This window comes from Zonotrichia albicollis, chromosome 5 (assembly GCF_047830755.1).
Source record: "Zonotrichia albicollis isolate bZonAlb1 chromosome 5, bZonAlb1.hap1, whole genome shotgun sequence".
Taxonomy (NCBI): domain Eukaryota; kingdom Metazoa; phylum Chordata; class Aves; order Passeriformes; family Passerellidae; genus Zonotrichia; species Zonotrichia albicollis.
This window is the reverse complement of record NC_133823.1, coordinates 64,413,932-64,435,384: the sequence shown is the minus strand read 5'-3', so window position 1 is coordinate 64,435,384 and position 21,453 is coordinate 64,413,932. Positions and strand designations below refer to the sequence as shown.

Below are 21,453 nucleotides of genomic sequence, written 5' to 3'. Positions count from 1 at the left end.
GGCCGGGGGACGGCTCTCCAGCACGGAGCCGGCCGGCCCAGCTCGCAGAGTTAAAGTCCCGCTGGGTGGAATGCCCTGCACACACGGGTTATTGAGTTACCCAGCTGCGTGCCTTTCAATGGTTTGATTTTTTCCCTGCCCTGCTTGGTCTCACTGTGCTTACATAAAGCACTGAATTTCAGAATGTCGCCAATGCCTTCTGAGTTTCTAACTCAAAAATATGATTTATTCAAGCCTATTATTCAACATCTACTTGATATTTACCAACCAAGACAAAGTGGATGAGCATAGATTTCATGACCATTTCATTTCAGTGATTCACACGGTATTTCATGTTGATGTAGCCAATAACTGTGATGAGCTTGCTTTGGATTGATATGTCCCCTGGGTATGATTTCAAATGAGCTCAAATGTATCCAAAAAGGACAATATCTGTTGTTAGATCACTTTTGCTCTCATCTATGCCACGTTTGGGATTTCTATTGTCAAATTGGTTTAAGGTTGGTGTTAATCTTTTAGAATAGTTATGATTAAAAACCAAGGAAAAATCCCAAACAAACAAACAAAACAACCCAAAGGAAAATAAGAACAATCCCACTTATTACTTATCATGCTTGCACCCATTAGGCTAAAAACAATGCTCAGGATTGCATGTTGGAATCTACCTCTTATCCAGAAGAAGCTCAGAGAAGAATTAAAAAACACTTACACCACACCACCAAAACCCAAACAAAACAAAAGGGAAAAGATAGCTGAGAATTAATTTTCAAACGTGACCAGCTGGGGACAGCAGACGCAGAAGGGACAAAGTGTCTGCAGATACCAAAGCCCTGTAGAATATACCACCCTGCACACCCAAGCCCAGCAGAGCTGGGCATCTGTTTAAAAACTTAAGCCCCAAATTGCTCAGCAACAGAGAGATCCTCAAAGAATTGCAACAACCAGCCAACTCTTTTCCCTTTGAGTTTCAATCCATAGCCAGTATGGCAGCCCACATCAGCAGGCAGCTCTCCATGGCAGCCAATTGATTCCCACCCAGTTCCCCTCCACAGCAGCACCAGTTATGATTCAAGAGACCCAGCCCCCCCCAACCCCCCACTATTGATGGGGTTCTCCTTTTTGTTAATTATCCTGAGGAGATTTTAAGGGGCTCTGTAATTGTCCCTTGCTGATGAATGCTCCAAGATGGATCACCTCAGGTGCAGTGATGGATACATGCTGGATAGACACTTGCACAGAACAGTTAAATTGTTGCTTTTGCCCTTTGACATGTTTGCCAGCACTTGGCAACTGTTCCAGAATGTTTGTGCAAGTCTCACTTGCCCATAATTAGCTGGTAACGAGTTCCTTCAGCTCTTCCTAATCACCACCCGTGACAATAAAAAGGCGTGTACACACTGCCAGAACTTCTTAATTTAGTTATCAAAATAAAAGGATGGAAGAAGGAGTCCCACTAAATGCTTGACCAGACCAAAGTTCATCTAACCAAGGTTCCAACATAAACTGGAACTACAAATCTCTGGATAGAGGAAGCTATTTAATATGCAAATAACTTACTGGAAAACATAAGGCACCACTCCGGGGGAGAGGGTGGAAAACTTGAGTAAGAGGCATTCCTGGGAAATGCTGCTTGTGGAAAGCAATAATCTGTGAAGCCATCAGAGGGAGAACAGGGGAGAAGTTCCTGCCAGAGTCTTTCAACAATATTACTGTTGTTTGTCCAAGTGCCCCAAGACTGTAGGGCAAATTGCTCAGAAAGCAAACACGTTCATGTCCTGCCATGGTAGGGCATGGTATCCTAACACAGTGCATGTTGGAGGGAAGCCTGTGTGGGGGAACATGGTGCTGTATCTCTGCATTCCCATGCTCCTTGCTGTCTTGGTAGGGCTGCAAACCCACCCCAGGCAGCAGCAGTGAGGAAACCAAACCCAGCCCTCCTCAGCAGCCCAAGAGACCTTTTCACAGCACTAACTCCAAACCTCAATTACTCCCTGACCTAGGAAACCTTCAGAAACTGAATTTAAAGTGTCTGCAAGAAAGAGAGCAGAGCATCCCATGTATTGAAGAACTGGTGCTAAGGCAGGGTGCCTCTTTTCCCCCCAGATGGGGAAAACATTCTGCTCTGAGTGTTTCTAAGCCTACAGCATTTATGATTGTCAGCCTTAGGGCAATACAAACCAATAAAGCCCTCAGCAAACTTTTGAGCATTGCAACTTTCCAGAAGATTCTCACAGTAAATGTTGCAATGGCTTGATACTCTCAGCTGGTTACTACTGGCCATCCAAAAAAAGCAGTGTGCTACAAACCCACTGCTTTGCAGTGACTTGCAGAATCCCAGCCAAGACCTGAAAGACCAACAAGTAAGAAGCAGTGAAATCCAAGCTGCAAGCTCATCTCCAGAGGGAGACTTCATTTGATGGGATACCATTCCACAGCCCAGGAATGGCACAGCTTAAGTATTGTAAGATAAAACACGACTAAGGACAGTCACACACACCCAGGTAGGCAGCAACAGAAGAAAAACTGCTCTGCTGTCAGGATAAATGTTTCTTTATCTTTTTTTTTACCATTACTAGTAAAAGGGGGAAAAAAACCCCAGCAAAAATGTAGAGAGAAGAGCTCCAAGTATCAAGGCAAATAACTGTTAGCAACAAAAATCCCCACTTTTATTATTGTTAAATCTCTCCCCAGAGAGCCATTCCCCATGACACTTGTATGGTTAAATATAGTAATTAAAAAAAAAAAAAAAAGAGACAGAGAAAAGAGACTGCACTGGGACCTATATACTTCTAGATCCCCTGAACTTTGAAATGATTTAATGACTTGAAGTCTTTCACTCATGGGGATTTTTCTATGGGAAGGTCAAGTACAACAGAGCTCACTTGCTTCTAGCAATTCTTTTGGGTCAGATCTTGAGCTCATGTAGACAAACTCTGATGAGTCATGACTTCATATCATTTATGTCCACCTTTATGCTTTACAACAATGTCACTGATGAGATCACTATTTCCCAAAAATTCAGCCTTTTCTTCCTCTGGTTACAGAAACCACAATAAACAATTCCCAAAGCCTAAGCAGCCTTTACAAAGGGGCCATTGTCTGCTCCAGAGAACCTAGCAAAAAAAAAAATCCTCTTTGACTTAAATATTTTGAGTCCAATCAATTGCAAAAATCTATTTTGTGCCATTTATAGAAGACTTGCTCTGCTTTTGATGATGAATCATTTGACACATTAAGCCTAATGATCCTCTCTGGTCAGCTCTTAATCCAAGTGGCACCACATATATTTTAGCCACTATGAAAAAAAGGAATGAGATAACCTGAGGTTTAATCACTGCAGCTACAGATCCTGTTGGCACTGGAACCTACAGATCCTGAAAAAATTCTTTCATGGATAGGAAAGTATGAAATAAATACAAAAAGGCACCTGAGCCTCCAGCATTGCACAGATAAAACACATCCTTACTTTACAGATACAGGAGCTTTTGGATGACAGGTGTGGCACAAGAAGGCAAAAACAACCCCAGATTTCACAGAGATGCCTTGCAGGCACAGGAGTTTATGTATCACCTATTTTTCTGACAAAAATTGCAGCTGATATTTATTTTCTCTCTCAGCCTTGGTTTCACCTCATGGGCAACGAAAGGCACACGTTAACACAAAACACTGAGTAACACAAGGGAAATCTTACAGGCATTGCTGACTAATCACTAAAAATCAATGCACAGAGAAATATTCAACATCAGCCTGAGAGTAAAGGGTTAAGATGCAGTTCTGGGCCACCCATGCCAACATAGCTATAAAGTAAATTATCGCTTCTCATGGCCAAAATAGCTTTTTTGCTCATTTCAACAGAACTAAGGCATTCTTTGAATATTTCATGGTTGTTATATCCTCCTGTGGCACTAAGCTCTAATTGGTGCCTATTTGTATCAGTCTAAATCTAAACCAAATCTCTGGCCCTTTATTAGCTCTGATTTTTCTTCCTTAACACAGACCAGATACTAATTCTGCCTCTAACCATCTTGTAGGATATTGTGAAGCTATCACATTCTGAATTTGGAATATGAAGTAAAGCCTCAATTCTCCAAGAAAGTAACTCAGTTTTCTCTTCTGAATACATCAGCAGGAGCTCACTGCTGATTCTGAAAAACCCAAGTCTCCTAAGCTCTTGTTGCTGAAATGCAGAGGCTTCTGAAGTTCTCACTTCTATTGGATTTCCTATGAGTTTGACACGACTTTCAAAATTAAATATTGCTTATTTTAATATAAAATCAGTTTGTGGGGGGACCACATATTTCATGTATAACATAAAAAAGACAGTTTGCCTCATATACATAGGAATACAATGCATAAAGTTTGCCATGTGTTGCATCTTTTCCTTTACTGTAGCTTAACAGAATCAATTAATTCAACGAGGAATGAAATAACAATGTTAAATACGTAATTTTTCCTTTGCCTAAGAGCACATTCTCAGGAATTCTCAAAGAATTACATACTTTTGGTTAGTATTGTGCCCCAACTTGAGCTTTTCCTCACCCATTGTATCAATGGCTGCTGTCATGGTGCATCATTGATGGTAAATGATACTAAGTGGTTCTTCACAGATTCTTAAGCAAAAAGCCAGAGTTCATTTACTTGGTTTCTGTGTTATGTTGCACCTTGTGCCTGTCTGTTATCTTGGGGCCCATTAAACACATCTGTTAGAAATGAGAGTTGCTATAATTCACATTAGAAAATCATTATATCTTGAATATTTGCTTTAATGACTTGCTCTTGATGGTTAAACTAGAAACATAAAGAGAATATTTGTGCCACTGAAAATAAACTAAACCTAATGCCCCAATTCCCATACCAATCTGAGTTAATGCATACAGATCTAGGTACAGGTGCACACACACACTGAATACACCTGTACCAATGCTTAAAACAACCTGGCCATGCCTAGTGCACCCACATTTAGTTAAAGTGCAGCCATAAAACTGCAATTTTTCTATTATTCAATATCATATCCATGTTTTATGTGCTCAGCTAACGGCGCTGTCAGCTACTTGGGAAAACAAAACAGAATGCAGCATTACTGACTCCGAGTCTCTGCCTTTAACAAGGCTCTGGTACAGATGAACACACATCCACTTTGGAGCAAGCTCCAAAGGCTTCATCTGCCCAATTTTTGAAGAAAGAGTGAGTCATGAAAGGAAAAAATTATCTGCTCTATTCGTCACATGTCAACAAACAGTACTTGAAAGCTTGGGTTTTTATCACTCCTGTCTAATATTTTGCCTTTCCCCACACTGACAGAGTTGCAGTAGATGATAAATAAAAGATTCCAGTCTTCCAAAAGCAATTCCCTCTGATCAAAAGGGTTCTAACAGAGTACAATCAAGAATTTTTGTTTCTGTAAGCAAGCAATTTGTGCCTTATAGTGACATACATCATCCAAACGAGGGCCAGAATAGCATGAAAAGCAAATAAGTCTGCTGAGCAAGAGACTGAACTTCATTATCACAACCACACATGCAGTTCTAAATAGACAATTTGAGATCTTGTGATTGAAAACACCTTCACATCAATCATCAGCTACTTAAGGCCTGCCACCCTGGGGAAAAAACCAAATCACCTCCATAAAGTTGACAGAAGCACCAAAGGTCATCGGGAAGAGCACATAGTCTGTAAACAAATCTGCATCAAATTCTGCTGTAGTTCTGAATAACGAATAAATTAGGAATTGGGAGATTATGACCAACTGACAAAGCAAGTGCTTGGGCACTGTAGTCTCTCAGGGTTGTTAAAACCAGCAGTGCCTAAAAATTAGAGAGAGCCAAGAAAGGCATAATGACAAAACTGAGCCATTTATCTGCAGAGAAATCCTAAGAATGCTGTAAAACATTCTTCAGCTACCATTCCTAAGTCATGATATTGTGAGATGCACAATAATGGTGCACATCCTGTGGCTGCTAAACACAACGCAAAGTAACCAAGGTTTTAATAACTTCACATTCTTATGAGAAATAAACACATAAGAAAGAGATAATCAAATAAACATTAGCTTTGTAGATAAAATATTGGAAAATTCAGGGAAGCATGGAACAGAACAACACCTTTCACCAAAAAAAAAATCCCACAAACTTTTGAAGTCAAAGAGGAGGACCTTCACGTGCTGTCTGCAGTTCTCAGTAGCAGCCAGCAGATGGGATTGACACAACAACTGCCCTCAGGGACACAAGCCCAGATTTAAACTGCACTGCAAACAGGAGTTATCCCTTTTCAGTCTGGTACCTCTGAACTGACAACTAATGAACAACACAACTGGCTTGCCTGCAAGCCATAAGCTATGGAAAGGAACATGCTGCATGAACAGGTCCACACAGAAAAACTGGTTTCTCTCAAAACCCAACAATGCAATTTTAAGAAAAGCATAATTACATAGGAACCAAAATTAGGAGTAAGGTCCATTAAAGGAGCTCAGTTAAAATAGACAAACCAGCAAAAATCCCAAACATACATAAACCCACAGATTTACTGCCAGCAAGAAACACAAAAATTTACTAAATAATCTTGCATTTACTTGCATCAAAAATGTACTAAATAATCTTTCCAAATTTTCAATGGCAAGAAAAGGGCTACAGCATTTATTGGAAATTTTATGCTAAATTATAACTGTAACGTTTGATCATTACCAAATACATTACGCTACTGAATTCTCCTATATACCCTACAGTGTCCCAGGCACTGAGAGAGAACCCTTGGCCATGACCACTCCCCCACCCATCCTTAACAAAGTCCCAAGACTTTGTGCCCAAGACAGGCAGGAGAACTCAAGTAAGCAGCAGAGAATGACATCCCTCAGGCCATCCAGCCTCTTCCAGCTGGGAGCACTTTTCCCACCTGCATTACCTCTTGACAGCCCCACTCGGTCTCTGTTACAGCTCATTTATTTGGCCTCCATGGCCCCACATCAAAAATTGGCCCCAAGGCAGTAACAAGATGGAAAATAGGTCAGAACCTCCACATACCAGTCCCTTCTCCAACACCTTCTCTCAATACTGGATTTCCATCTTTCCTCTCTGACAGCATCTTCCCAAGATCAACTGGGACAGAAATACGTGAAATTTCAATGACATGGAATGGAAAATTCATTTATTTCCTATTAGGTAATAGGCAAGATCTAAAATAGATTCCAATCTATCCCAACCTGCCTCCTGTTACCCTTCCTTTGTGAGAGCAGCACTTTCTCCTACAACCCGCCTGGGCTGGGAAGTCCCGTGGACTTCTTTAAGTGCTCATCAACAGAAAAAATAATTCTATACTGCTCCTTAGTCTGTACTACAGTAAATAAGTATTTTTAAAAAACAGGGAAGAGGAACCAAGATTCCCATCTCATTGGAATCAACTCCCTATTTTGTAGAATGCAGCACTAAACTTATTCTTTCCTACCAACTTGTAACTTCAGAACTCAATCCAGATGATCTTTCAGAACAACAGCAAAATATGCTCTGTATTTGAGATACAAATGCCTTTAAAGCAGTCATATGACAATGCAATCCAACACTGATGAAAGAGTAGAAGTGAAAGAGTACACGCAAATATTTCAGCCTGAAATCATGAAGGCAGCCACTGATCAAGCCCCACATCTCAGGACTTCATCAGATTGAGTAAAAATAATCTGAATTTGCAATCTACACTCAGAATGAGTAAAAATAATGGGGGGGGATGGGAAAGGAATTTGTAAGCTAAACAATAGACAAACTCCCAAGATAAGTAAAAGCATATCTATTAAGCAATGATGCTCTAAAATAAAGCAATTTTGTACAATAAAATACTTGAAGAGGCTACCATTTCCCAGGCCAAATGAATATTAAGTGAAAGACCTCAGGTCCTGTGCGGGAGCTCCAAAAGTCCTGCTGCACTCACAGTGACAAATGAAATTCTTTATTACTGCAGAGATGACTCATTTGTGGGGAGATATCAACACCACAGGGGAAGCAGCTGTCTGATTAGATGAGTATTTGTCTATTCTTATCCATTCTCCATGAGGCTGCTCTAGCACCCACTGAAGTGAGCCTGGCCTTGGCCTTTGGATCACAGTAGGATCAGTTTATCCCAGGCCAGGAGCTCCTCCCTCACTGCTCCAACTCCCTCCAGCACTAAAGAACTGTCAAGGATGAAAATCCAAGTAAGTAAACCCCATGGCAGATCTGTCAGCCAGATTTTCTACAAGCCACAGCCTCATTGATCAGCCACAGAATCATGGAGTAATTTAGGATGGACAAGATCCAAGTGTTCCCCCAGCACTGCCAAGGCACCACTAATCCATGTTCCCAAGTGCCACATCCACACATCTTCCAAACCCTTCCAGGGATGTTGACCTCACCACTGCCCTGGCAGTCTGTTCCAGGGTCTGACAACTCCTACATGGCAAAACTTGGACTCTTTCTTGCCTGATCAGCAACCACCACCTGATGCTGCACTGTCTTTGCAATAAGGAAAGCACTTATTTTTAATTTTTTAACACTTTCACAAATATCCAAGATAAAGACACTGATGCCCTGAAGCAACACTTGGGAAGGGAAGACTTTTGTTCATTCTCTGACCCTGTTTTTCACTAACAGGGGTCTCCTACCTCCACAATTTCTGATGAGATTAAAGTTCCACCAAGCTTCTGTATTAATAATCTCAAGGCATTACTCCTAGTCCCATATATTAAGAAGTAATGGGAGATTACAGGATAAAATAGACAGCAAAACATATTGCAGATCGTCCTTACAGAACTGAAAGGATCATAGATTGGAACAATCTCAATTGCTGCAAATGACTGTCAAAAGTTAAACCAGAGAAGAATATTTAGAACTTCTGTTCAGATGGGCTAGAATGCACTAGATGCTTTGCAAGGAAGCATGCTTGCTCTGCAGAAGGCACATGGGCATCTCGAGTTCCAGCTGTTGGGAAAAAAACACCTTCATTTTACCCCTCTGCCTTTGCAGATTTCTCTCCAATTCCATTTGGGATTTTCCAGTGCTTTCTGCTTCTCTATTTATTTTAATCATTATTTTTAGATGGGTATTAAATTTATAAATAGTGCCAGAACACCAAGGTTCTCCTCGTGCCAACAACAGGGTGATTTGGACAGGAGGGGTCACAGAACCTAAGAATTACATAAAGAACATTTTGGACCTCAAGGTACATTTGCGTGACATTATTTCCCACCATACATAATCTGTCCTTCAATCACAGAGCTGTATTACAGAAAGTGCACACATGTTTAAAAATTACATTGGAAAATATAAATCACTAAGATGGTTATGTAATAGGTGGTGAATTATCTCCTGGCTGAAATCATCTGGAAAAAAACTAAATCTCCTGAAATCATTGGCAAATCTTTCAGGGTTAAGTTATATTAAGAGTTAAGGTTATAATATATAGTGTTATAAAACGAAGTGCTCCTTTATAACTTTTAATTACAGTTCCCTATCTATAAATTATCCTTCTCCATCTCAAACACCTCTTCCAGAAGGAGGCTGCTTCCTCTCAAGCCTTCTGCTTTTGTATCATTAAGCTTGCACATTGAAGTTGGTTTAAAAAGGATAAAATACTCCTTCCTGTGTTTCACACTTCTGGGTAAATGATCATTATTACAACTATGCAGAGACTACAACATAATGATGGTTTATTGCCCAAAATAATGGAATGTGTGCTGCTAAATCCAGCCAGATGATGGCTATAAAGAGAAAACCGGTGTTAATTAACCTTTATAACCACCTGCATATTCAGCAGCTGTAGCAGGACTGGTTCCTCCTAAGTTGCCCTCAACAATTTCCTTCACTTCTCTGCTTTAATGAATTCCCAAGCACCGCTCCGAGCAAACGACCAAGGTTGGGAGCAGAGCTCTGGTCCAGGGCTGCAGGGACAAATGGAACTGGGAGGGACACGAGCCCTGTGCTGGCTCTGCAGGGCAGTGCATCCCGCCGGCACTGCAGTGCCGCCCCGCAGGCACCGGGAGCATCGGCAACCCCCGAACCACACAGGTCCAGTGCTGGCCTTCCTTAGAAACCCGGGGAAGGCAGCCAAGCACGTACTTCCTTAGGCTTGGGAGAACTCGTGCTGCAATGCAGAGCTGGCTCTGGGCACAGCTATTAATTATTTGTGCTTTCACTTCTTTGGGAAACCTTTTCCAGGGCCTCATCACTCACTAGGCTAACAGCCTGCACCACCTGAGGGTGCACAGAGCTGTGTTGAAGCACCCAGATAACACCTGCATCCCAGGAAAGGAGAGGTTAGTACATAAATTATTACCAAAGGAGTGCCTGAGTGGTTTGTCTACCCTTCAGACAGTACTGCAGGCTTTGTGCTGTCCTCACCAAGAAAAGAAAGGAAAAAAAATACAACCTGGGGGATTTTTCATGATCCTAAAAATACCCCTGGTGCAGTCAGTGGCCAGTGGCTGCAGCTGCCATTTGCCAAGCCCAGCTAGGCTGTGGGGGCAGTGGGGGATGGCTGGATTCTCCCAAGAAAACACAGCAGCAGCATGGAGAATATAGCACACGTCTCATCTAGTTGCTATGGAGTCTCCTTGCATTTCCTCAGGAAAATTTAACTATGATACAGCAGTTGCACTGACCAGTCAAAATATTTTTTTTTTTAATCTGTATCACTTTTTGTCTCCAGCAAATGCCAAATTTTGCAAAACAAATCCATGCTCATGAAAGCCACGCTGCTCTGCACATAGCAGCTTGCCTTGGCAATTTAAGGCTCACATCAGCATTTTAGATTTTATTCAATTCATCCTGCTAAGTCATTCCACAGTACCAAAACACTTTCAAATGGTGCCTGTTCATAAGCTTTTCCACAAACAAGATAAATAGGTATCATTTGGAAAACTACTGGTTTTCCTTTTGCCGTTACATAAAGTTTTGAGGTTTTAATGTATATCATGCAAGAGTGTTATTTCAATAGCAAGGGGCAACAGCTTCACACTGAACGAGGGCAGGACCAGATAGCATAACTGGGAGAAATCCTCTCCTGTGAGGGTGGGGAGGCTCTGGCACAGGTCACCCAGAGAAGCTGTGGCTGCCCTATCCTGGCAGTGTCCAAGGCCAGGTTGGATGGGGCCCTGAGCAGCCTGGTGCAGTGGAAGGTGCCCCTGCTCATGGCAGGGGGTGGAATAAGATGGGCTTTAAGGACCCTTCTGACCCAAACCCTTCTGTGATTCCCTGACTCCCAGCAGTAACTAAACAGAGCTGATATTAAATCCATGGACACCCTGTGGAAAGGCTAAAACAGAGATAACTTGCACTGTTAGCTGAGTTAACTAAGCAGAACTGAGTCTCCCTGGCCTAGGAATATGGATGGCAGCAACAAATATTTTTCTTTGGGTAGCTTCGATGTCCAGCACCATGTTCATCAGCAAAAATAGAAAAGGTTTGCTGACCTTAACTATTCTCCACTCACGTATGGGGGCCTTTTGGGATATCTTAGTTACTGCCTCTTCTTGCTCCAGCAGTGAGACTAAAATCAACACAATGGATGTGATTTCATCCTCCCTACTGCACTGGTGCCTTTAAAAAGAAATGAAGCCAGGGAACAAGAAGGCCCCAGTGGGTCCAGGCAGTCCCCAGTAAATCATGGTCTGAGCAGCGAGGCACAAAGTGGCTTTTGTCTGCTCCAGTCTCCTGTTGCACCAGCCTCACTGGTTTTGAGCAGTGACATGTCACTGTTAGACATCCTGCCATAGCACAGGCCAGAAATAGTAAATAATTTAAAATAAGCTTAAATTATTCAACCTAAAACAGCTTAGAAAGGCTTGTAATCATGGTTCTATAGGCTGAAATAATTTTCTACCAGCCTGGAGAAATAGGAGTTACACTCATTTTGGGTGAACACCACTAGTCAATGCTGCCTTACTTCACATACAGGAATAAAGAGAAGGCAGATCTAAATTATCAGGGCAAAAGAAATCCACACCCCTCTTTAGGTCATGCACAAGAGCAGCATCCCATTAATATTTGCTAAATATGAAGAACTGTGAGTTTTTCCTGACCCAGACAATCAGTTTCACTGGGCTATTTGAGAGCACAGGCAAACAGGATAACTTAAAATCTTGTGTTACTTCTCTCCCCTTCCTCCTTCTGCTCATTCTTTTCCTATCTTCATCAGAAAAGGATTCTGCCGGAGAACAAAAAACTGACCTTAAACAGAAATGTGTACTCTGAAACCTACTTAGGCTCACCCCCAAAATGTCTCTTTTCCAAAGCCCTAAGCAGCTAATGAACCTGCTAGATTTTGGGGAGGTTAACATGCTAAATCCTTCATTAGCATAAACAAATAGAAGGTAATTACAGACATTTTTTTTAATTGCAGCCTTTCTTTTCAGTCACTTATAAAAGGGCAGCTAGCAATTAATCTGTATTGATCCGTACGTGGAAGGCCTTAGCGTAGAAATGAGCATTAACATGGTTTTGAAGCAACTCTGAAAAACTATAAGCAACACACTAAATATATTTACAATACATGGGACTTCCACAAACTATTCCCAAGGGAAAACCCTTGAACAGCACCACCTCTGTGAACCACCTAAAATTCACTTAATTACATTCCCCAGATTTCAGTAATTCCTATTATATACTCCAATATTACATATAACTGTGTCACAATGGGGAATATCTAAACCTACCTGGACAGCTCCATGGAGTGAGCAGGGGAAAAAAGTTGATTTTTGCTGTCTAAGGCTAAAAAGACAGCTTGCTAACAGGCACATTCATCAAGATGTATGGAAGAACACATCAGATGTTCAAACAAAACTACCAGCACCATGAGTGCACAAAGGAACTGCTTGAGACTGACCCAGAGAACAGGAATCCTTTTTTACAAACCTGAGAGTAGCACCTTCATTCCCAAAAAGTAACCCAGAAGATGTTTTGTGAGCAGAGCCAGGTCACAAAGTGTGACAATCCATCAGCCTGCCAGCTGCAGTGTGTGGCACCATCTCAGCAAGGAGGTGGTGCCTGAATGGCAGCACTCCTGCTCCCACCCTCTGCATGCACTATAGATTGGCAATGCATCCCCCAGGCATGGCTCCAGCTTTCCCCATTAAACTATCAACCCAGAGCTCATATGCTGCTCTCACTTCAGGTGCCAAACTTTCCCCAGGAGTTCAGTGGAAAAGCCTGAGGGACTAAATTACAGAAGCCAGATTTCATAAGCTTGACACTTCACAATTTAACATCTGACATTCTCATTAAACATTTTTTTAAATTGGTTAACACAAAGCTGCCCAAACATCACATAATAACTCTTCCAGTGGTGCAGGAAAAGTAATGAATTTAAAGGACACAAAATATTTCACAAGGAGGTCAACAAATCCAGCCCCAAAGCAAGAAAAGTTTATCATGGATGATTTCCTACAATGTGCAAATGCTCTCTCAACTTTTTTTAATCATTCATGCTAAGTTAAATTTGCAGAGACAGGATAGGTGGACAGTCACCGTAGGCAGGTGGTAACATTTCTCCTCTCTCTTGGTTGCTCTTTTAAAAGCTCAGCAGAAGTTCTTTTCACTGATAAAGACAAAGGGAGAGAGGGAAACTTGGGCATTTTGGACACTTTCATAACTTTTTAGAAACAATCACATAATGAGTTAATGCTGCCATAAAATCCAAAGCGTCTGCCATGACACTGGATTGCACCCACAAGCTTTACAATGCAAAGGGATTTAGCATTCCAGGAACACATTTTCCTCCTCCTGCATCCAGTGTCTCACACAATAGAGCTGACAGACCCTGTTAATCTTTTCCCCAGTATTCCAGATATGGATTAATTCAACTTAAACTTCTGAAGAGGCACAGTCACCCACAATACCAAAACCACATTGAGATAAATTATCTGTGTTTTGAAATACTGTCTACATATGATTTATTAAGATTGAATAAATCTTGTGTTTCAAAAATTACCAAGGAAATTAACTGAAATATCACATATAAATCAAGGAATGATTAGACAACAACATAAAGGTTAGCAAATTTAAACTTGAAAATTGCTCATTTCCCATCAGAAGCAAGGGAATTGGAGATCATCAATCTTGCTTCTCTTCAGAACACCATGTATTTGTGCCCATGCACATCACACCTCTCAAACAGGATATGGAGAAAATGAAGCAGCAAGTCCCAATCTATTCTGAAGTGCAATGTCATCCAAAGAAGCTCCACTTCACAAGGAAGCAAACCAGCAAGGTATTATTTTCATGCCCAGAAATAGCTCCACAAGGAAAATATTAGCTTGAGATACAGAAGGAAAACGCTCAAAGGGCATCAGGAATAGGCACCTCCTACGCAAACACTCCATCACTCCATTACAAAACACCAAAAAGGTTTTTTTTCATGGCTGGAGAGGCATTTGAAACATCTAGAAACTCCAGTGAATCACAGAGACGTTTGCCAAGGCAACGAACACAAAACTGAACAGACAAGACATATTCAGTGCTAAGGAAAGAACAGCGGGTTAAAGCTGCAGTGAACCTTGAAAGCTCCAGCACACAGAGGTCAAGCAGTGAGAGACTCTTTCCCTTCCTTATCCTGACATGAACTCCACAGGGATCCCACAGCAGGTTCACACCAGGTGAGATAGTAGCTGGCATCCATGAACCACACAAGAGTGTCCAAGAGCAAAGAACTGGCTCTCTGCATGACTTCCTCCTCCTCAGAATGCCTTTTTCTAGTACACCAAGCACTCCTTAGTGCTCCACATCCTCTTTCCTCACTGAACTCTGGCCCTTTCCAAAGGGATGAACTGTGGGGCTGCTGGCCTTGGTGCAGAGCCCATGCACCCAATAACAAACACCCACCCTCCCTGCCAAAGATGTGCTTGAAATTCAAGTGGGCCTGGATTTAAGACAAATCTGACAACATTTTCTAGAATGTGAGAAGTCTCTTATTCTCTTCTTTTGTGAAAAAGGAGATGGTAATGTGAAACAATGTCTGCTGTTGAGGTAAAACAAAGCAAACTCATTTCCTGTCTCCTGCATCTCCATAATGGAAAGCACTTAGTGGATGTTGACTCCTCCCCACACACACTGGAATTCTGCTAGCAGCAGAATCCCTCCATCATTGTCTTTCTGTAGGTATTGTCCAGCTCTCTGGGAGCTTCAGCTGTGCTTAGGGTGTCAAGGGAAGGACAAAATTCACCTGATGCCATTGGCTCTCAATCTCTTTTAGCAAACAGTGATGGATATTCCAGATGCTGTGGAACGTTTTATGCTAAGAAGGCTGCACTCATGAATCTGGCCTGAAAAAAGGTATAAAAGTTATTTAAACCTTTTTAAAATACTAAATAAAGACCCAACTACTGCCAGTACAGACCAGTTGCCAAACTGTCCTCATGACTGATGGCAAAACGGTAGCAGTCATAAGCTAACCACATCTGTAACATTCAAAAACCAGTTTCATTTGGCAGTAGAATCCATTTTTATAACAGGCTTTTTCTTTGGGATTTTATGTGGGTTTTCAAAAATCTTTTCCACACTTGTCACATGCAGAAACAGGAAGCTTTGTCTGCTTTGAGAAGTACTTTAGACAGGGAGAACAAGCATGTGTTACATAGAGCCAGGGGCTAGGCAGCTGGATTCCCAGGCTGTAATTCCAGCTTGGCTGCTGACTCAGTGAGTGACCGTCACAGAACCACCCCAGTTCCCTTGCCTCACTCTGCAAAGGGTGAGCCACAGGCAGCTCTCTCCAAAGGCACCGAGAGGCCAGTGGAGCTGGGCCTTATGTATCCTGGATTTAGGCAAAATGGAATTAAATTGCCATAAAATCTATATATTTGAAGCTGCTCACCTGCTGTGTTAGTACCTGGTTTTTAATGTTCTTGACACATTTGGGTACCCATACAATTATTCAGAAGGTGGGAGGCCGTTTACATACATGTGTTTGCACCAGTACCCTTACACATTGCAAGAAAAGATCAGACCTGCATAAAAGGGAAAATTTCCAACTTGGATGCAAGATAAGTAGAGCTATCTCTTGTCAGCTGGTTTTTCAAATCAAATGAGTCAATCTCAAAAAGAACACAAGAGAAAGTCTTTAGTGTGCAAACTCCTTTTCCCAGTTTTTGAGCATGGAATTATCCTGTTCATCCTTAAAGAACCACTAAGGCTGGCCAAGAGAGGATGTGAGCAGCTCGCTGCTCCTGCTGGCCAGGGGCCTGTGAGGGCCCGGGGCTACATCAGGCAGCAGCTGTGACAACATCTCAGAACGTTCTGGTCCCAGCCCAGCAGCACAGGGCTGCAGCCAGCTTGCAGTGCTGCTCCCAGACAGGTGATGGTCACACGGCAAAACACTCAAGAGGCAGAGGAACAAGGAGCCCACGCCCTGCAGCATCCCTGGGAGCCTGGAAAAGGGTGGCATGGTACTAACAGATGCCCAGCATCCTGCCAGAGTGGAAGAGATAAAGCCATGGCCCTTCATTTATCCTCTTTTGCATAATCAGGATGTTCCAGGGACACAGGAAAAGTTTCTATCGTGAGGCCAAATGCAGCTTCGTGCACTCAGCTCATACTGGTGCGTGGCATATATCCAAGTGAGGGTTGGGAAAGACAGCCCACAGCACCTGACACATTCCCCCACTCCAATGATCCTTCCACAAACAAAATGGATCTCCATTGTAGAGAAAATCCACTCACTGCAGTGTAAGGCCTTTCAAACAAATCACAAAGTTGGAACCAGATTCTCCCCATGCAGAAACACTGCAAGTGCTGAGAGCAATCAAAAATATATTCATTTGCATTTTGCCTCTCGTGGACCTGCACATCTAATTTGTTCCTAGCCTCCATTTTCCAAGAAAGTCAACAAGAACTGGGAGGGCCCTTACTAGGAGATAATCCCATTTCACAGTAAAACCATTTATTGCTCTTCAGGAATTAAAGTGACAGACACATAAATATCTCACAGATACGTACCTCACTTAAATTGATGATTAAATAAAAAGACTGTATGTAGCATATAGTCTCTATTTGGGTTGGTATGTGTGATGGGTGTGCATACAAACCCACATTTCTGCTCTACACCCTGCACTGTGCACAGCACGGGCATGTACAGATACAGACATAAACAACTCATGGCTGTGCTGCTGTGTGCCTCCTGCAGTAGCAGCAGCAGCAGGATGGAAAAGCCCAGGCTGACCCACCCCCGACCATCTGACTGAAGGCAAGTTCAGGGTGCAGCCAGGCACTTGTTTATGTAACAGCAAGGTACAGCCGCAGTAGAAGGCAGCCAGGAGCAGGGGTGGAATATTAAAAAGGAGGAAAGGCACAGAGCACTGGAGTGTTCCCTGTGTTTCCTGAGCAAAGCCTGCTGGTGATCCCTGGATCCAGCAATCTGGTGAGGAGCCTGCATCAGCACACACAGTTACCAAAAGGGATGCGGCCTGAGCCTGCCTGCTGGCAGCCAGGGATATGCTGCACTCTGGGAACAGAGAGAGCAGGAGGGGCAGCATTAATTCCATCCAGCTTTAATTAAAGCAGTCCAACAGGCATTGCAATCAAACACGTTGAGGAAATAGGACTTGTGACAATCGGGAAAAACAACGCATGCTGCAATTAAGTAACTGAGATGGGTGCTGGGCAGACAGGAAAAAAAAGCCCTTCCCGCAAGGACATCTACACATTAAGTACATTTTTTAAAAAGGCTGTTTTGCAGAGGATTCCACAATCAAAAATGTAATCACAAAAACTACCTTATGCTGCAGTGCCCCATTTAAGGGATTAGGAGAGTAATCACAATCTGCTCCAAGCAGCCCTGCCCAGCATCCAGACACTGCATCCATGAGAAATTATATTCCTGGTTTTCATAAAGACAATTTGGATGTGACTTAATGAACTCAAAGTGAGCATTAGAAAAGTCATGGAGATCACACCCAGAGGTCCCAAAGGCATCAAACGGCCTTTGTCATTTTATTTAAGCCATGCAGTTCAGAATACAAAAAAACCTTAAGACTGAATGCAAAACAAATTCAAAACTGCCCAGGTATGCCAAGGGAGCAGATGGCTTCTGAATTCTAGAGATCTGCCAAAAGAATCTGTAAATTCAAACATTACAAGGCTGAATTCTAGGCATTTATTCTCACAGATATGTGTGTTTACATGCAATGTAGCAGAAAGGGGAGAGGGGAGGGGGGGAATTGTCTCTTGATATTTTCCCTTCCAGAGAAATTCACAAAGAATGGATAAAAACACAGCGTCAGGGAATGGGTTAATGCATATCACAAGCCACATAATTCAGAGATGGAAGGAAAGAAACAGCAATGAGAAAGCATTAACACAGGCTCTCCCCATGTATCACAGTCCTAAAGCTGAGATTAACACAACCTTCATTTTACTTCATTTTAGTATTTTCTCCACTATTGTATTTTTTGTGTCCTTGGAAACTACAGAGTGATTGGGCAAACAAATCATCTCTATTGATTTTCTTATTGTTCTTTATTTTTTCATCCCAAGACAATGAGAGATATTCCCTCTAACACAGAAGGAAAACAACAATTAATTACAAAACATGAGAAACTTCCCCAAAATCAGAACCATCTAAAGAGCTATACCTTAAGAAAACTAGAAATTGCCATCAGTAACAGAGGCAAACCCATCAGATTGCAGACTTGTGTGCCAGGCCCTGCCTAGACAAATATACCTGCAATGTGCAGTGTAAATACACTGAATCACAGCGGCAAGCCCAGAATCCCTTTTGTGACACCCAAAAACTGCAACACAGCTCAGCTGATGCTCCCAGCACCCCAAGGCGGGTCCTACACAGAGCACTGAGCACTGCTGAGGAGGCGGGAAGCGGAACTAAAAATGGGAAATGGGGGAGAAATGCTGTTGTGAAGCAGAGAAATGCACCTTGGCACTGCAAAGCACAAGCACAGCCACCTCCCTGCCTTGAGAACTTCTCCAGATCAGCCAGGGGCTTGGAGCACCTGGCTGGGAACGATGGCAGGGAGCTCCAGGCCTTCTGGGATGAAGGGAAAGTGGAGATACCAGCGTGCCATCTTTACGTGCACGTTCTCTGCATGACTGTGGGCTGCCATGGCTGGCGGCACTTTAATCTCACTGCAGATGGGCTAAGACCACAGCAGGGTTCCGAGGAGATGGGAAGGGATGCAAAAGGGAAACATGATGGGAAAGGTCTGGAAAACGAAGGGGAGAGCATTGCACATGGCAGCGAACACCTGTCAAGTACTGCACAGACAGAGGAAGGGTGGGGGGAAAGGGAGAAGGGGGCTGGTTTCCCCCTCATACCTTGCGTTTCCGATCAGCCCTAGAGATTTTCCGCTGCCTTTTCCTTTCCTTCTCAAGGTTTCTCTCCCTCTCTTCGATTTCAGACTCCCGAACTTTTTTAATGGAAGCGGCCGCATGAGCCATTTTGGCGAGGAGAAGCCCAGCCCCAAGGAAGCTGTCCCCAGCACACGCGGCTATCCAGGTGATTTATTTTTTCCGCAAGGGCACTGGCTGCGAGCCACAAGTTCACGGCGTAATCCACTCTTCCTCCTCGGGCAGCCCAGGAAAGGTCACGGCTCTGCCCCAGCCCCTGCAGCACCCATGGCTGGGGAGCAGCAGAGCCGTGGCCAGCACGCAGGGTGCCAAAGTGCCCGCAGCCACACACACGCCAGCAGCCAGAAAATCCCTCCTAGCAGGCTGCAAGCCCTTCAGCTTGGCGGTGCCTGCAAGAGAAGGCGGGCTTCAGACTCAGCTGGGAAGGAAGAAAAAAAAAAACAGGGAGGGGAAAAAAAAAGGAAAAGAAAAATCGGCCTTTAAACACACATCACCAAATTGGGAAGGTCTTTTGGGATTCCTCCAGAGAGACTGCGTCTTCTGTCTGGGAGGAGGGCTTCACTTCAGCATCCCCAGCGAGAGGGGGAGGGGGCAGCTCCCGTCAGCTTCTCACATCGCCTTCACGCAGGGTGAGAAGAAAATGGTGCAGTCTGACTTACTGACTTGCTGCTGCTGCCACCGGCTGTGCCGGAGCCCGGCACACGCCTTCCTGCTCCCCTCCTCCTCCTCACGATCCTCCCTCACTGCCGAGGCGGTCCGTAGGAAGCCGGGAGGGAAATGCGTGGGGCTGGGAGAGCCCAGGCTCAGCCTGCTCACCTGCAGGCAGTGGGAGAGACGCCTGGGAAGGGCTGGCAGTGCTCAAATCCTCATTGTGCCTCTCTGCAGCCACGTGAGGCTGCATCAAGAGAGCTGCATTCAGCAGCGAGGAGGGACAGCACAGAGCACGCAGCGTAATCTGGGCTCAGCCTGCCCCGCTCGGCTCAACACCACCAAAGGAAAAATAATACCAGGGGTGCTGCTTGTTGTTTTTCAACCCCAAAAGCTGCTCTCAGGCACTTCCTAAAACAGCTTCTGAAGGTCTGCCTTGAAGATGGACAGTGCTTGTACCTGCAGACCAACAGCGACCAAGAGAGTCAGTGACAATATGTCTCTACTGAGTCACTCCCGTTCCCCAAATATCATTCGGGTATGGAACACCAATTACTGGCACTAATATCCAAGACAGATGGGTCTGTCATTTCCTCATTGCTTAACGCCCGGCTAAACCAGCACATCAAAGTTCTGCCCCCACCTGCTCCGATAACTCTTATCACTATCAGCATCAAGCTTTTATTCATCAAAACAGGCCCCGGGTAGATCAAAAGAGGCTTTGCATTGGTTGCTAGCAGACAACCGATCCCACTCCACTCCCTCCAGCACCACTGCTCCGGCCTCTTCAGGCAGGTGCTGAGGGGGAGGCAGGATGGGACTCCCCAGTGCAGCAGAGCTGTCTGCATCCCTGGCTTAGTCACCACCCCAGAGCCACAGGGATGCAGCAGCTCACAGACACCAGCACTAAACCCCACCAAACCAAAGAAACAATTCCCTGAGTCAAGCACCCCCCTGCAATACATCCCCTGACTTCAGGGTACTGTACTGAATGGTCCCTAGAGCCATGCACCATGAATTCCCCTGTAACACAGTCCCACCACAAGTGACAGACATCCTGAGAGCTCTTCATGTGACAGCAGCTCATAGATCAGCCTGAACTCCCCCCTCACACTGCCCTACTACCCCACAGAACTTGGTGGTCCCCAGTTCATGTGAAGCAGGACCACTGATCGTCACCATGGAACTAATTCTCATTGATGAGTTCTATGGTTACTATAAGGTTTCACTTTGAAAATATCACAGACCAAATTTTCACAAAGAATTACATATGAAAGCTACAAAGCATTATAAAAGCATCTTTAAAACAGGGATCTATTTTGCATTTGAGCCAGTGATCTGTGCATTCAATCCAAAACACATTTCCCTAGTGGAAGGAGGCATGGGACAGGGCAGGAAGTGTCAGCCAAGCTTTTTCTGGCTCCTCTCCTCTCCCAGTTGTTCCATTTGTAGAAAACTAGGCTACACAAAGCTATGGCAAAAACACAAGTGGCTGCAG

General features: G+C 43.7%; 1 protein-coding gene across 13 annotated transcripts in view; it reads right to left on the bottom strand.

The window, feature by feature from the left end:
* ANK2 (ankyrin 2) overlaps positions 1-21,453 on the bottom strand; it is a 180,130-nt gene that overhangs the window by 128,135 nt on the left and 30,542 nt on the right. Inside the window, exon 1 of one of the 13 annotated variants that reach the window (XM_074541907.1) lies at positions 19,275-19,733. The exons of 10 other annotated variants lie outside the window; for them this stretch is intronic. In XM_074541907.1, coding sequence (XP_074398008.1) covers positions 19,275-19,397 — 123 coding nt within the window. In that variant the 5' untranslated portion in view covers positions 19,398-19,733. Of the gene's footprint in view, positions 1-19,274; positions 19,734-21,453 lie in introns of those variants that run through there. 2 more of the 13 variants (XM_074541924.1, XM_074541923.1) reach the window with 2 other exon arrangements.